General features: G+C 37.8%; 1 protein-coding gene across 4 annotated transcripts in view; it reads right to left on the reverse strand.

The window, feature by feature from the left end:
* Positions 1 to 4,567: 4,567 nt before the first annotated feature.
* Crisp4 (cysteine-rich secretory protein 4) overlaps positions 4,568 to 13,461 on the reverse strand; it is a 31,014-nt gene continuing 22,120 nt past the window's right edge. For 2 of the 4 annotated variants that reach the window (NM_001347048.1, NM_001347047.1), the window contains 2 exons: positions 12,417 to 12,505; positions 4,870 to 5,435 (listed from right to left, as the gene is read on the reverse strand). In NM_001347048.1, the coding sequence (NP_001333977.1) occupies positions 5,308 to 5,435; positions 12,417 to 12,505 (217 nt within the window). In that variant the 3' untranslated portion in view covers positions 4,870 to 5,307. Of the gene's footprint in view, positions 5,436 to 12,416; positions 12,506 to 13,461 lie in introns of all 4 variants that reach the window. The other 2 variants (XM_006495591.4, XM_006495589.2) reach the window with 2 other exon arrangements.

The raw sequence follows: 13,461 nt of genomic DNA on the forward strand, positions 1-13,461 counted from the left end.
TAAGGACTTTTTAGAATTTAATAAAAATGAAGCCAAATCATACCCAAACTTATGGGACACAATGAAAGCATTTCTAAGAGGAAAATTCATAGCTCTGAGTGCCTCCAAAAAGAAACTAGAGAGAGCACACACTAGCAGCTTGACAACACACCTAAAATCTCTAGAACAAACAGAAGCAAATTTATCCAAGAGGAGTATACAGCAGGAAATAAACAAACTCAGGGGCGAAATCAAGCAAGTGGAAACAAGAACTATTCTAAGAATCAACCAAAGGAGGAGCTGGGTCTTTGAGAAAATCAACAAGATAGATAAACCCTTAGCCAGACTCACTAGAGGGCACAGGGACAACATCCTAATTAACAAAATCAGAAATGAAAATGTAGACATAGCAACAGATTCTGAAGAAATCCAAAACACCACCAGATCCTTGTACAAAAGGCTATACTCAACAAAACTTGAAAACCTGGATGAAATGGAAAAATTTCTAGACAGATACCAGGTACCAAAGTTAAATCAGAATCTGGTTAATGATCTAAACAGTCCTATATCCCCTAAAGAAATTGAAGCAGTCATTAATAGTCTCCCAACCAAAAAAAGCCCAGTACTAGATGGGTTTAGCACAGAGTTCTATCAGACCTTCAAGGAAGATCTAATTCAGGATCTGCACAAACTATTCCACAAAATAGAAGCAGAAGGTACTCTACCCAATTCATTGAATGAAGCCACAATTACTCTGATACCTAAACCACAGAAAGACCCAACAAAATAGAGAACTTCAGACCAATTTCCCTTATGAATATCTATGCAAAATTCCTCAATAAAATTCTTGCTAACCAAATCCAAGAACACATTAAAACAATCATCCATCCTCACCAAGTAGGTTTCATTCCAGAGATGCAGGGATGGTTTAATATACAGAAATCCATCAACTTAGTCCTCTATATAAACAAACTCAAAGACAAAAGCCACATGATCATCTCCTTAGATGCGGAGCAATCATTTGACAAAATCTAACACCCATTCATGATAAAAGTCTTGGAAACATCAGGAATTCAAGGCCCATACATAAATATTATAAAAGCAATCTACAGCAAACCAATAGCCAACATCAAAGTAAATAGTGAGAAGAGGAAGGATTCCTACTAAAATCATGGACTAGACATGGCTGCCCACTTTCTCCCTACCTATTCAACATTGTACTTGAAGTCCTAGCCAGAGCAATTAGACAACAAAAGGAGATCAAGGGGATACAAATTGGAAAGGGAAAAGTCAAAGTATCACATTAGCAGATGATATGATAGTATATATAAGTGACCCTAAAAATTCCACCAGAGAACTCTTAAACCTGATAAACATCTTCAGTGAAGTAGCTGGATATAAAATTAACTCAAACAAGTCAATGGCCTTTCTCTACACAAATGATAAGCAGGCTAGAAAAGAAATTAGGGAAACAACACCTTTCTCAATAGTCACAAATAATATAAAATACCTTGGTGTGACTCTAACTAAGGAAGTGAAAGCTATGTATGATAAGAACTTCAAGTCTCTGAAGAAAGAAATTGAAGATCTCAGAAGATGGAAATATCTCCCATGCTCATGGATTGGCAGGATCAATATAGTAAAAATGGCTATCTTGCCAAAAGCAATCTATAGATTCAATGCAATCCCCATCAAAATTCCAACTCAATTCTTCAATGAATTAGCAAGGGCAATCTGCAAATTCATCTGGAGTAACAAAAAAACCGAGGGTAGCAAAAACTCTTCTCAAGGATAAAAGAACCTCTGGTGGAATCACCATGCCTGACCTAAAGTTGTACTACAGAGCAATTGTGATAAAAACTGCATGGTACTGGTATAGCAACAGATAAGTAGACCAATGGAATAGAATTGAAGACCCAGAAATGAACCCACACCCCTATGGTCACTTGATCTTTGACAAGGGAGCTAAAAGCATCCAGTGGAAAAAAGACAGCATTTTCAACAAATGGTGCTGGCTCAACTGGTGGTTATCATGTAGAAGAATGCAAATTGATCCATTTCTCTCTCCTTGTACTAAGGTCAAATCTAAGTGGATCAAGGAACTCCACATAAAACCAAAGACAGTGAAACTTATAGAGGAGATAGTGGGGAAAACCCTCAAAGATTTGGGCACAGGGGAAAAATTCCTGAATAGAACAGCAATGGCTTGTGCTGTAAGATTGAGAATCAACAAATGGGACCTTATAAAATTGCAAAGCTTCTTTAAGGCAAAAGATATGGTCTATAAGACAAAAAGGCCACCAACAGATTGAGAAACTATCTTTACCTATCCCAAGTCAGATAGGGGACTAATATCCAATATATATAAAGAACTCAAGAAGGTGGACTCCAGAAAATCAAATAACCCCATTAAAAATGGGATTCAGAGCTAAACAAAGAATTCTCACTTGAGGAATACTGAATGGCTGAGAAGCACCTGAAAAAATGTTCAGCACCCTTAATCATCAGGGAAATGCAAATCAAAACAACCCTGAGATTCCACCTCACACCAGTCAGAATGGCTAAGATAAAAAATTCAAGTGACAGCAGATGCTGATGAGTATTTGGTGAAACAGGAACACTCCTCCATTGTTGATGGGATTGCAAGCTTGTACAGCCACTATGGAAATCAGTCTGGCTGTTACTCAGAATTTTGGACATAGTACTACTGGATTATCCAGCAATACCTCTCCTGGGCATATATCCAGAAGAAGTTTCAATTTGTAATAAGGACACATGCTCCACTATGTTCATAGCAGCCTTATTTGTAATAGCCAGAAGCTGGAAAGAACCCAGATGCCCCTCAACAGAGGAATGGATACAGAAAATGTGGTACATTTAGACAATGGAGTACTACTCAGCTATTAAAAAGAATGAATTTATGAAATTCCTAGGCAAGTGGATGGACCTGGAGGGCATCATCCTGAGTGAGGTAACCAAATCACAAAAGAATTCACATGATATGTACTCACTTATAATTGGATATTAGCCCAGAAACTTAGAATACCCAAGATATAAGATACAATTTGTGAAACGCATGAAACTCAAGAAGAACGAAGACCAAAGTGTGGACACTTTGCCCCTTCTTAGAATTGGGAACAAAACACCCATGGAAGGAGTTACAGAGACAAAGTTTGGAGCTGAAGAGAAAGGATGGACCATCTAGAAACTGCCATATTCGGGGATCCATCCCATAATCAGCCTCCAAATCCTGACACCATTGCATACACTAGTAAGATTTTGCTGAAAGGACCCTGATATAGGTGTCTCTTGTGAGGCTATCCAGGAGCTTAGGAAACACAGAAGTGGATGCTCACAGTCAGCTATTGGATGGATCACAGGGTCCCCAATGGAGGAGCTAGAGAAAGTAACCAAGGAGCTAAAGGGGTCTGCAACCCTATAGGTGGAACAACAATATGAACTAACCAGTACCCCTGGGAGCTTGTGTCTCTAGCTGCATATGTATCAGAAGATGGCCTAGTTGGCCATCAGTGGAAAGAGAGGCCCATTGGTCATTCAAACTTTATATGCCCCAGTACAGGGGAACGCCAGGGCCAAGAAATGAGAGTGGGTGAGTAGGGGGGTGGGGGGCAGTATGGGGGACTTTGGGGATAACACTGGAAATGTAAATGAAGTAAATACCTAATAAAAAATTAAAAAAAGAAAAGAAAAGCCCCTCCCCCAGAGTTATGGTTCTGAAGTGTGTAGAAATGTGCCCTACTGTGTGCCTTGCAGTTTATGGAAATACATCCCAATAAATCAAATTTGAATTATGTAAAACTCCTGTCTTTGAGTGTAAACATGGCTGAATACACTTCCACTTACTGTGTGTATGAAAAAAAGAAAGAAAGAAAGAAAGAAAGAAAGAAAGAAAGAAAGAAAGAAAGAAAGAAGCAGGAACTTGAGGAACTTTTCACTAGAATCATTTTCAGAAGAAAAAGGTGATTTTAAAAAATTTCCAGTGCAAATAAAAATACAAAATATCAGACTTTGTACATTTCTGTATTTCTTGCAATGTTCCTTTGATATTCAGACTTACAGACTTTTATATTCCTTTTGAACTGGCAAGGGTCAAGGCTTCAAAATAAATGAGTCTATGAAGAAGACATCACACCATCATCATTTATTATGTTCCTCTTTCAGTTTTCTGTGATTTGTACTATACACAGGGCCACTTATAGGACACAGTTTTAACCCAGCATCAGCACAGTCTTAATTTCATGCAGATTGCTTTCCTGCTAACTGTGATGGTTACAGGGATTCCCTACTGCAAATGAATAAACACACACACACACACACACACACACACACACACACACACACACACACCACATACACACACACACACACACACACACACATACAAACACACACATACACACACACACCACATACACACACACATACACACACACACACACACACACAACACACACACACACACACACACACACACACACTTTTTTTCCTTTGATTAGAACTGTATACAGAACTTTTTTCCTTTTATTAGAACTGTATACAGAACTATCTTAGGACATAATTTTTCTAGTAAAGCAATATAATTTAAAGGATTAGATATTTCAAATAATTTGGCAGCCTGGTGTTATGGTCATTTCATTATGGTTTTAGATACACGACAATCTAGGAATGGGGTGCTCAGGGCAACAGGGGTGTGTAGGAGGGCACAGGAGAAATCTAGGTGAAGGGACAAGGAACCCAAAGACAGCCTGGCTCTCATTTCCTACATCACAAACATGCATGCTGAGATACTAATGAGTTTGGGAGACATTTTGACCACTCTTAGTTGAGTCATATCTATACTTCAAGTTGAAGCCTGACTCTTGTTTGTTTGTTGAATATTTTTAATGTCTGATTTAAAATAGAATGAAAATTAAACATTAAAACAAAAAAAATTAGGGTTGTTGGGAAGTGGAGATATTGGGAAAAGGGTTAGGTAAAAGCTATTTTACTACAAGTTACAGATGAAGAATATTCATTAGCTGGATTAAGTTTAGCTACATATCACAAATCACATGTATTAAATTTGGGGCAAGCATTTGACTTGCCCTTTCATTAAACAATGAAATTTAAATCTTTGTTATTACATGCACTGGGCACAGAATTGATGAAAATATATTGATGTCTATAAATGATGGTTAAAAATTAAGTTCTTGAGCATAATTTAAAAAAATGAAATTCAGTACAAAATCTTACAGTACATTACATTAAGGTGAAATAATTGAGCCTGAAAACACACTTTATCTTCAGAGCATAGTAGCAAACTTTAGGTTATTTTATTTCAGTTGTACACAGACAAGAAGCCTTGCAGAATGGCTGGACAGCTGGATGTGAGCACCCATAAAGTTTTACCTGCGTATCACAGTTGTTGTATTCATCATAATAAATGCAGGGGTTAGCTGGAAAGCAAAAAGAATGGTATGCAACAATGTGCTTAAAACAGTTGTGACCATTAAGGAAAGACATCATCTTTTTATGACGTCAAGAGAAAAGTTCTATATAATAAAGGATTAACTTGATTAAGGTTAGCTTTTTAGGTTAATGCAAAACAATTGACATGTTGAATCAGATCCCCTTGAAGTAAAGGAGAAAGTGCTTGTCATGCTATGAAGCATGTTTATTCAATATCAGTTTTGTAATTGGTGACACTGCACCTGAACAGACTGGAGATAAGTGATCTTTGCAATTTCTCTGTCATTTTGAGAACAATATTACCATGACAATTATGATAAGACACTGGCATTTCAGTCACTTTTTAAAATGTATTTGAGGTTTATCATTGAAGGATATACTCTTTTTCCACTAATTGATTTCTTTATTTACTTTACCTCCCTATATCTGTCCCCCTCTCCTGCCAGTATCCCCTTTCCACAGATCCTCCCTCCTCCTCCTTCTCCCATCCCTTTCTCTGATGAGAGGGTAGATGCCTCCCATTGGTATCACTGCACTCTGGCAGATCAAGTCTCTACAGGATTAGGCTCATCTTCTCCCACTGAGGCCAGACAAGGCAGCGCTGCTGGGGGAACTATATCCAAGCAACAGGTTCAAGGACAGCCCCTGCTCCAGTTGTTCGGGGACCTGCATGAAGACCAAGTTACACATTTGCTATATTTCCAGGGGGCTAGATCCAGCCCATCCTCACTCTTTGGTTGGTGGTTCAGTCTCTGGGAGCCCCCAAGGGTCCAGGTGAATTGACTCTTTTGGTCTTCTTGTGGACTCCCTATTCCCCTTGTGGCCTGCAATACTTCTCCCTATGCTTCCACATGACTCCCATAGATCCAAGAAAAAGAAAAAAGAAAAAGTGCTCTCCAACCAACTCTCTCTAAAGACACGTTCATTTCAGTGCCTAGTCAGGCATGAAACTATCATCACAAGAAATTCACCATCTGTGAGATCTCAGTACTTGGTTTTATGGTATGAAAATAGGGAAAGCAGTCAAACTAACTGAAAAACTGCCATGATAGTTCTTCCTCAACATAAAAATACAGCTTAAAGAGAGATCCTCCTGCTCGTGAGACAAAGAATTATGTCCAGGCCGTGTACTTGGATCTCTTTAGGAAACTCATGTACAACCACCAAACCCAGACACTATTGCATATGCCAGAAAGATTTTGCTGACAGGACCCTGATATAGCTCTCTCTTGGGAGGCTATGCCAATGCCTGGCAAACACAGAAGCGGATGCTCACAGTCATCTATTGAATGGAACACAGTGCCCCGAATGGAGGAGCTAGAGAAAGTACCCAAGGAGCTGAAGGGGTCTGCAACCTTAGAGGAGGAACAATATGGACTAACCATTACTCCCTAGAGCTATGTCTCTAGTTGCATATGTAGCAGAGGATGATGTAGTCGGCCATCAATGGGAGGAGAGGACCTTGCTTTTGTGAAGATTATATGCCCCAGTACAGGGGAATGTCAGGGCCAGGAAGCAGGAGTGGAGGGGTTTGGGAGCAGGGCGCGAGAGGGTATAGGGGGCCTTGGGGATAGCATTTGAAATGTAAATGAAGAAAATATCTAATAAAAATGCCTTAATAAAAAAAAAGAAACTCAACATAGAGAAATTCAGTATCAGGAATTGTCCAGCTCCTCCCTCTAAATCACTGTTCATGAACTGAGCCTCTAGACCTGTGACATTGTGACATTCAGGTCATTATAAACACGCTCCACCATCCCTCTGACATCGCAAAAGACAGTGTTCATTCTTTAATCTGTACAAAGTAATAATATCCAGGTATAGGAAAGTCACGTTTGCCCTCCTTATTTAGCTCAACATATATCGTGATGTGTTGTATAATCAGCAACTCAAAATGGAAAGTTAGAAAGGAGATTCTTAAGAGCAGTGTGCTGACATAGTCCATGCTCCACGGCTTAGGAAAACAGGGACTTGAACATTTTTTCAGTGTGGAAGGAAAGAAACTGTGAAGCAGGGTTTCTGTCCCTGCCAACGTTATGTTTGGAAATGAAGGAAAGATACATGCAAAATCAGAAAAAATTAGGTCAAAGGGAATTTTTACTATGCCTGTCCTATAGAAAAAAATGCTGCAGGTGATTCTTTAAGCTGAACAAATTTACCTATAATATGAACAGTGGAAATCCTGGGAAGTATAAAATTCAGTGAAAATAGTAATTCTACACACAAATTCAGGATACTCCAATATTACAAATGTAATGCATAAGCTACCCATCTCTTTAGTATAAATACTAAAACTAAAATAATAAAATTAATAACAGGTTCTTTAATATACTGAAGTAAGAGATTTAGAAAGATGTAAAGTTTGACATGTAATAGGAATCTAACAGAAGAGAAAACAATCTGCAAATATAGTCTTTTAAAAATCAAAGTATTCTCCATTTATTTTTATTATTTTATCTAAGTTTCTGTTATTTCTAAATTCTATAATACAAAATGTAACAGGGGGTACCTCACATCTGGTGCTAAGTTCCTTTGACAACTTATTGCTAAGAAAACATCTTTAATAGAAAACAAAAAAATAAGTCAGATATCAAAATGTACTATTATATTAAGTAAACTAACTGCAAGAAGGCTGTGTGAGAGGAAGAAAATGGGTTATTTGAAAACTAAAAAGTGGGCTGGTGAGATGGCTCAGTGGGTAAGAGTACCCGACTGCTCTTTCAAAGGTCCAGAGTTCAAATCCCAGCAACCACATGGTGGCTCACAACCATCTGTAATGAGATCTGATGCCCTCTTCTGGTGTGTCTGAAGACAGCTACAGTGTACTTACATATAATAAATAATAAATAAATCTTTAAAAAAAAAGAAAGAAAACTAAAAAGCAAGTTTGAACAATGACATCATTATTGATGTCTTTGAATGTAAGTAAATTAATCTTCATTTTCCACCTGAAAGACATAGGAAATGAACAAACAGAAAACAAGACAATATTTAAATAGATGTTGTTTGCAAGAAAATCTCTGGGGATTCACACTAGCAGATAGTATATGAATGAATCAAGATATTCCATGTTAATAAAATTCAGATGAAAGCAAGTGTCATTCCATTAATTACAGATAAAATAGACTTCAGGAAAAATCAAAGAAGGTCATTGTGTAATGATAAACAGTAAGTGGGTAAAATAATAAAAATTCTAAGTGCATATGCATAAAAGCTTCTAAGTACACAAACCAAATATTAGTAGCTTTCCAAGAAGTGATGCATGAGGACTTTAACACTCCATTGTCATCAACGGACATATTGTCCATGAAGAAATTCAACAAACAGAGGAGTAAATTTAAGATGTAGACCAAACACACATTCTTTATTTATGAATGACCGAGAGAATGGGGGAAAAATGGGACTCTCTTTAGGAGTGCTAGTTTCATAAGTGGCATGAATTATATGTTATAATATTTTAACTTATAATTTAAATTAATAAAGTATTTAATAATAAAATATTTTAAAATTTGATACTTATATATAGTATTTATATCATTTTTATCCTTTACTCTTCCTCATAGGATCCCACCAATGTTTCTTCCTCTGTCTCTCTTTAATTGATGACTCTTCTTTAGATTTTATATATGTGTCAAGACTTGGATAATCTATTAAGGGTCTCATCCCTAAAAAAACTGATTTTCTTCCTCATTCATTCATTCATTCATTCATTCTCTCTCTCTCTTTCCCTCCTTCTTTCCTTCCCTTTCCCCTTATTTCCTTTTCTTTTTTTTTTTCTTTTTAAATTTTTTATTACCTTCTCTTTATAGCTGCACAAGTTTACTTGTATTCTGCCCATTGGATTCTGCCCATATGCTCTAGAGGCGTATCTTTCTATTAATACTGTCCTGTTTTGACTAATATAGCTTTGTAGGATATATTAAAGCTTAGTATTGCAAGACCTGGTCCCTCACATTTTCTCAAGATTGCTTTGGCTATTTTTAATTAATTTATTATTTACTTTACATCTCAACTAATGTTTCTACTTTCTATCCTCCTCTTCTCCCATTTTTCCTCTCTCCCTCTACAACTTCCTTTCCCTGCAATCTCTCGTCTACTTTTGCTCCCCTGTTTCTCTTTAGAAAAGGAGAGGTCTCCAAGTTGCAGTACTATACTCCCTTTTAAAACAATCACTAATTGCCTATAGGTTTTTGTCTATAGAGTTGGAGCTTTGTCAGATTGTGACATTCACAATCCAAGCTTAATTTCTTTGATTTTTGTGTCCAAAGTCTGTACTATCTTCAGCATCAGGGTCTTCCCTTAAAGTTCTGGCTGGCAGGCAAGGCATTGGAAATAGACTTTCTTGTGTTTGAGTCTCTTAGACACTCCTGACCAACGATTGGAAGGAAGGTTTCACATTCCTGGCTCTCAGGATTTTGTTAGATAGTCTATGATTTGGGGAGAAGCATTGAGGGAAGCATTATTACTCCAAGTCATATAATTAGATTTAAACTGTGTGTATATTTTGAACTAAACATAAAATATTTCAACATATTTTTTAAACAACCTTACTGTTATATATTCCTCGGTCCTCTTTCTCCCTATATATTGCCCATATTCCTTTATCCCCAGTTATAGTCTCCTTTCTATATTTGCCATTTTCACCTTCATCGTGCCTGTGTCCTACTATTCGCTTTTCTAGAGCTGTCAGCCCCACACTGTGGTCCTTCTTACATTCCTTATTTCTGTAGGTTACCCCAGGAGGTACATGCATCCAAAACTTTGGAGCTAAGATTCACAAATAGGAGAGAACATGTGGCATTTATTTTCTGGGCCTGAGTTACCTTAATCAGCATAGTATTTTCCAGTTTCACCAATTTCTTTGAAAAATATTTTATTTCCAGTTTTTTTTTCAGGATGAACAGAATTCCACAGTGCATACACATACCATATTTTCACTATCCATTAATCTATTGAAGAGGTTCATATTTTCATTTCCTAGTTATTGTGAGTGGAGTGAAAATGACAACTATTACATAAGAATATGTGGAGAAGGATGCCAAGTTCCTTAGGCATATGCTAAGGAGTAGTATATCTGGATGGCAATATAAGAGAGATCAGAAAAATCCAGTATTGGATAGATTCTGAGCTAATGAAGAAGAATAATGGTCAGCTTACAAAAATTCCACACTGATTGTAAATGGTACAACCACTCTGGATATCAATCTGGAGGTTCCTCAGAAAATTGGAAATATCTCTACCTGAAGACCCAGCTATACCACTACTGGGAATGTACAAAAAAATATGCCCTACCATAGCACAAAGACACTTGCTTCACTATGTTCATTGTGGTCTTATTTATAATAGCCAGAAGCTGGAAACAATCCAGATGCACACAATTGAATACTATTCAGTTGTTAAGAACAAGGACATCATGAGTTTTGCAGGCAAGTGGATGGAACTAGAAAATATCATCCTGAGTGAGGAAACTCAGACCTAAAAACATGCATGGTATGTACTCACTAATAAGTGGATATTGGTTAAAAAAAAAAGTAGAGAATTCAATTCACAGAATTCAAGGAGGTTAACAAGCAGAAGGGACCAAGTGAGAATGTTTCAATCCCACTTGAGAGGGAGATGAAAATCACCATGGATGGCAAAGGGAGAGAACCTGGGTGGAAAAGGAGGGGAAAGAGGAAAAGGGAATGTGATAAGGTATGAGGTGGGGGAAAGAGAAGAGAAACTCTGAGGACCAGCATAATGAATGGAAATATGCGACCATGGTGTGTAGGAGGTGGGGGGGGGGGGGATCTAGAAAGTACCAGAGACATGCGAGGTTAGAGACTGTCAGGAATCAAAGGAAAGTACCTTAGATGAAATGCCCTACAATGGGAAAAGAGAACTTGTAGAGTCCACCTCCAGCAGAAAGACAGGGCATCAAGTGGAGGGATAGGGTTACTAACCCACAGTTATAATTTCTAATCAGGACTGTTCCTGTCTAAAAGAACTGCAGGGACAAAAACAGAGAAGAGTCAGAGAAACAAGGTCCAGTGACCATTTCAACTCAGAATCCGTTTTATGGGAAGGTTCCAAGACCTGACGCTTACTGATGCTATGGTGTGCAAAGCATGGCTGTCCTCTGAGAGGCCTGACAAGCAGCTGAGTGAAACAGAGGCAAACACTTAGAACAGACATTGGATTGAAGTCAGGGAACCCCGTGGTTGAATTAGGGGAAGGCTGGATGGAGCTGAGGTAGAGGGTGGTCCCATAGCAAGACCAGCAGTCTCAACTAATCTGGACCCTTGAGATCTCTCAGATTGAGCCATCCAGGCACCATACATGAGCTGGTCCAAGGCCCCCGACACATATACAGCAGAGGACTGCCTAGTCTGGCCTCAGTGGGAGAAGATGCACCTAAACCTCCAGAGACTTGAGACCCAGGGACTGGGAAGGTTTGCCACAGGGATGGACATCCTGTTGGTGATGGGGGGAGGAGAAACGGGATGAGGAACTGTTGAAGGGGAAATGCCATGACTTGACTTTAAAAAAAATAAAAGTGATAATAAAAAAAATTCCACACTGATCTATTACAGACAAGTTGAGGGTTATAGAGCAGTAAGCATTTCAGAGAGACTGGTAACCTTAAAGGAATAGTTTGTGGTCAGCAATAAGGTATCTCAGGAAGTGTCTGGGAAAAGTAGCCATGCATATTAATAATTTACCTAGAATGCTTCTATATTCATAATTTTAAACTTTTGGGCAAGAAGGTAAGTTTTCATATATAGATATTCTAATTCTGCCCTCCAGTGATAAAGTCAAAGAGGTTGGATTACTCTGGGTGTTAGAAGGGAAGCAGAAATAATGTATATATTAAGATGAAAGTCACAGAAATATAGACCGCAGGTCAATGCTTCACTTAAAGGATGTGTGTTCCCCATTTTGGTATGCCAACTTCAGGCAACCTAAATTAAACAACAAAGACAACTCACTGCACAGTCCATCTTCGCAGTTATTTGGACAATCGTCACATGGTGAGCCCTCCTTATAAGGCATATTTAGTGTATCTTGATGATTTCCCCTTTAAAAAAGAAAAGAAGTCGAGATATAGTGAAAACTGTCACGGGAAAATACTAACTTACATCTACTGCCAGCAGCCAATTCAAAAGATGGTGTTTAAGTGTATTTGCAAACAGAGCTACTAGTTACAAGGGTTTTGTGATATAGATTCATGGCTAGGAGCACTGCCTTTGCACTCATCCCATAGCAGTTCTGTGTATGTACACTTGGACTCATTTCTCCCTATCTTTGAGCAGTCATGTTCTAACAGGGCTCTGGATATTTGTACAGTCAAATTTGGCAAGTACTGCTTTAATCAAGAACTTGGAAAATTGTGGTAGAAAACATAGAGTTTAGTGGCAAAAGTACACAATTCATTAGCATCTTTTTACCTCATTTTACAGTATATAAATCATAAAAGCACATAAACATGAAAAAAAAAAAACTAAAGAAAGTACCGGGTGTGGGAAAGATTGTAGAAAAAAGCCATAGATATGAAATATTTGAAGTTTCAGGAAATGCAAAACTTCTTGACTATCAATATCTAAATGTTTATTTAGATAATATGCAGTTCTTAGTGCCACTTTTTTAAAAGATTTATTTATTATTATACATAAGTACTCTGTAACTGTCTTCAGACATGCCAGAAGAGGGCTTCCAATCTCATTATGGGTGCTTGTGAGTCACCATGTGTTTGCTGAGATTTGAACTCGGGACCTTCAGAAGAGCAGTCGGTGCTCTTACCCACTGAGCCATCTCACCAGCCCTCTTAGTGCCATTTTTAAAGTTACAAAAATATACTCACTGGTCCAAGGAAGTACATCTGATTTCTCTGAAATAATTGGGTTATATGTTCTAGATTTTGTGACTAGTACCTGTGTTGGTAGCATTTAGAATATGTGCATTTAATTTATTTTAAAAGGTTTTTATATTTGCATTGTATGTATGCATATGTTTGTATGCAAGTAATATATGCAT

The sequence above is a fragment of the Mus musculus genome, chromosome 1, assembly GCF_000001635.26.
Source record: "Mus musculus strain C57BL/6J chromosome 1, GRCm38.p6 C57BL/6J".
Lineage (NCBI taxonomy): Eukaryota > Metazoa > Chordata > Mammalia > Rodentia > Muridae > Mus > Mus musculus.